This window comes from Pistacia vera, unplaced genomic scaffold (genome assembly GCF_008641045.1).
Source record: "Pistacia vera cultivar Batoury unplaced genomic scaffold, PisVer_v2 Contig161, whole genome shotgun sequence".
Classification (NCBI taxonomy): domain Eukaryota; kingdom Viridiplantae; phylum Streptophyta; class Magnoliopsida; order Sapindales; family Anacardiaceae; genus Pistacia; species Pistacia vera.
The window spans coordinates 378,775-381,696 of NW_022195695.1; the positions used below are offsets into that span (position 1 = coordinate 378,775).

At 36.2% G+C, this 2,922-nt stretch overlaps 1 protein-coding gene across 1 annotated transcript; it reads left to right on the forward strand.

The window, feature by feature from the left end:
* The first annotated feature begins 1,184 nt into the window (after positions 1–1,184).
* LOC116125233 lies at positions 1,185–2,238 on the forward strand. The gene is made up of 3 exons (XM_031410958.1): positions 1,185–1,433; positions 1,594–1,736; positions 1,878–2,238. Exons 1-3 carry the CDS (start codon positions 1,185–1,187, stop codon positions 2,236–2,238), a joined length of 753 nt encoding a protein of 250 aa, XP_031266818.1.
* The last annotated feature ends 684 nt before the right edge of the window (positions 2,239–2,922 follow it).

The window sequence follows — 2,922 nt, forward strand, 5'->3', positions numbered from 1 at the left end:
AATGTATATATTAAGTAAAGAAAATTTTTGGGCCCAACTATTTTGATAAGTATACTTGTCTTTTTATTAATATATTTTAGGAATATGATAGTAGAAAGAAGTTGTTACAGGAACTACATGGTTAAGCACACTTGGGGATGTTTGTTCAAATTGCAGAAGGTTGACTATAGAGTTTGATAAGGGAGGAGAAAAGGTGATACTAAGGGGTGATCCTTCTCTGGTTAAAACAGTGGTTTCTCTAAAAGTCATGCTTAAGGCATTACAAACAGAGGGAGCTGAGTATGTTGTGGAATTTTGTTCAATAGAGTGTAAGGAAAATTGAGAGAAATAAGAACTAAAACCTGTTGTGGCAGAGGTGATGTTAGAATTTAAGCGGATTTTCGACCAAACCACTAGACTCTCTCCCCGAAGGCAGCATGACCACGCCATAGTGCTCTAAGAATGAACAAAACCACCAAACATTAGGCCATACAAATACCCTTACCTAACAAAAAATGAGATTTAAAGATTAGTTGGAGAGATGATGGTTGCGGGGATTATTCATCCTAGCACTACCCTTTTGCTACCTCGTTTTATTAATGAAAAAGAATGATGGTAGCTGGCACTTCTATGTAGATTATAGGGCCCTAAACAACCTTACCATACCCAAAAAATTTCCCATACCATCCATTGAGGAGTTGTTAGACAAGTTGGCTGGTGTTACTATTTTTCCAAGCTGAATTTAAAGTTTGGGTACCACCATATTCGAGTTAAAGAGGAGGACCTAACCACAACAACCTTTCGAACTCATGAAGGTTGTTATGAGTGTTATGAGTTCTTAGTCATGCCTTTTGGCTTGACTAATGCACCTTCCACCTTCCAAGCCCTCATGAACACAATTTTCAAACCATTTTTAAGGAAATTCATCCTCGTGTTCTTTGACGATATCCTCATATACAACCCTGACCTTACCACCAATAAGAATCATTTGAGAAACACACGATACACTTTATTCAACCGACCCTGGGAGTGTAAAGATGTACCAAGATTTAAAGAAAAGCTACTGGTGGTCAGGTATGAAGAAAGATATCACTGATTATGTGGCTAAATGTTTAATTTGTCAGCAGGTTAAAGCTAAACACTAGCAACCATCATGATTACTAGAACCTCTTAATATTCTTGAATAGAAATGGGAAGACGTATCTATGGATTTTATTGTTGGCCTTCCAAGAGTACAAAAAGGGTATAATGTGCTATGGGTGATTGTGGATAGACGTACTAAGTCAGCGTGCTTCATACCAGTGAAGGATACAACTACTTCAAATCAGTTGGGTCAGATTTATGTAAAAGAAAATGTGAGGTTGCATAGTGTGCCCAAGACAATAGTGTCAGACAGAGATTCAAGATTTGTTTTAGCCTTCTGGCATGGGTTTACAAAAAGCACTAGGTACAAGGCTAGCTTCTAGTACAACTTATCATCCCTAAACAGATGGCCAAACCGAGAGAACCAATTAGGTGATTGAAAATATGTTATGGGCCTATTGTATGGATCATAAAGCGAATTGGAGTGATAGAATTCCATTAATGGAATTTGCCTATAATAACAATTATCAGGCTACTATCCAGATGGCACCATATGAAGCTCTATGTGGAAGAAAGTACAAATCAACTTTGTATTGGGATGAAGTAAGAGAGAATGAGTCTTTGGCTCAAGCATTAGGACCAGAGATGACTCAAAAGATGATTGAAGATATCAGGTTAATCAAAGAGAGAATGAAACAATCCTAGGATTGCCAAAAGAGCTATGCAAACTTGAAGAGAAAAGAAGTAGAATTTCAAGTAGGGGACAACGTGTTTGTTAAGATTGCCCCATACAAACATGTCATGAGATTTGGCAGAAAAGGAAAGCTTGCTCCACGATACATTGGTCATTTTGAAGTGCTAGAAAGGATTGGAAAAGTAGCTTACAGACTTGCATTACCACCGAGCATGGAACAAGTGCATAATATTTTTCATGTGCCATTGTTACGCAAGTACATAAATGATCCTTCTCATGTATTACGAGCAGAGGAAGTGAAACTGAAGGAGAATTTGATTTATGATGAGTGTCTAATCCAAATATTGGATAGAAAGATTAAAGAGCTCCGGAATAAAAGTATTCCACTCGCCAAAGTTCTTTGGAGAAATCACAAGGTTGAGGAAGCTACTTGGGAAGTGGAGCAAGACATGAGAGACCACTATCCAGAGTTATTTGCTTAAGACGAAATTCCTATAAGGAAGGGAGAAATGTAAACCCCACTAGTACGACCAAGGGTAAAATAGTCTTTTCAGTTTTATGTGCTAAGTTAACTACCATGCACATGCCTTAGCGGTAAAGTGGTAAAAAAATGATGATATTTTGTTGGGTTGATAAGATAAAGATGATGGAGTAAGGAGTAATTAAAAGAAAATTGTTAAGGACAAAAAGGGAAATAATGTTATAAGTCATTAAATGAAAAAGACAAATGAATAAATTTGGAAAAAAAAAATCTTGATTTTAGTTTGTATAAGTCGGCCAACACATGTATTCTTCCACTTTCCATCATCTTCTTCAATACTTCTCCATTAATTCTATTTCCTCCATTAAAATTTCAAGCTTCTTAGTTGCAATCTTTCAAGTGTCTTGTATTTCTTCCTTTATTAAGGATATTAAGAGGTAAATTTCAACTCATTATCTTATATGACTATTATGTATTTCAAGTTATTAAAGTTTTCTTATGATTTATGTTAGGATAAAGAGTCAATTGGAGATAAGGAGAAGGAAATTTGCAGAGGAGTGTGGTTTCTTCACGCAGGGTAAGGGAAACCTCCCTTTGATATGAAATAAGGATTAGGTTTTCTAGGTTTAGTATTAGGAAGCCTTAATTCTTGTCACACAAAAGAAATTGAGTTTGGTTTGATGCT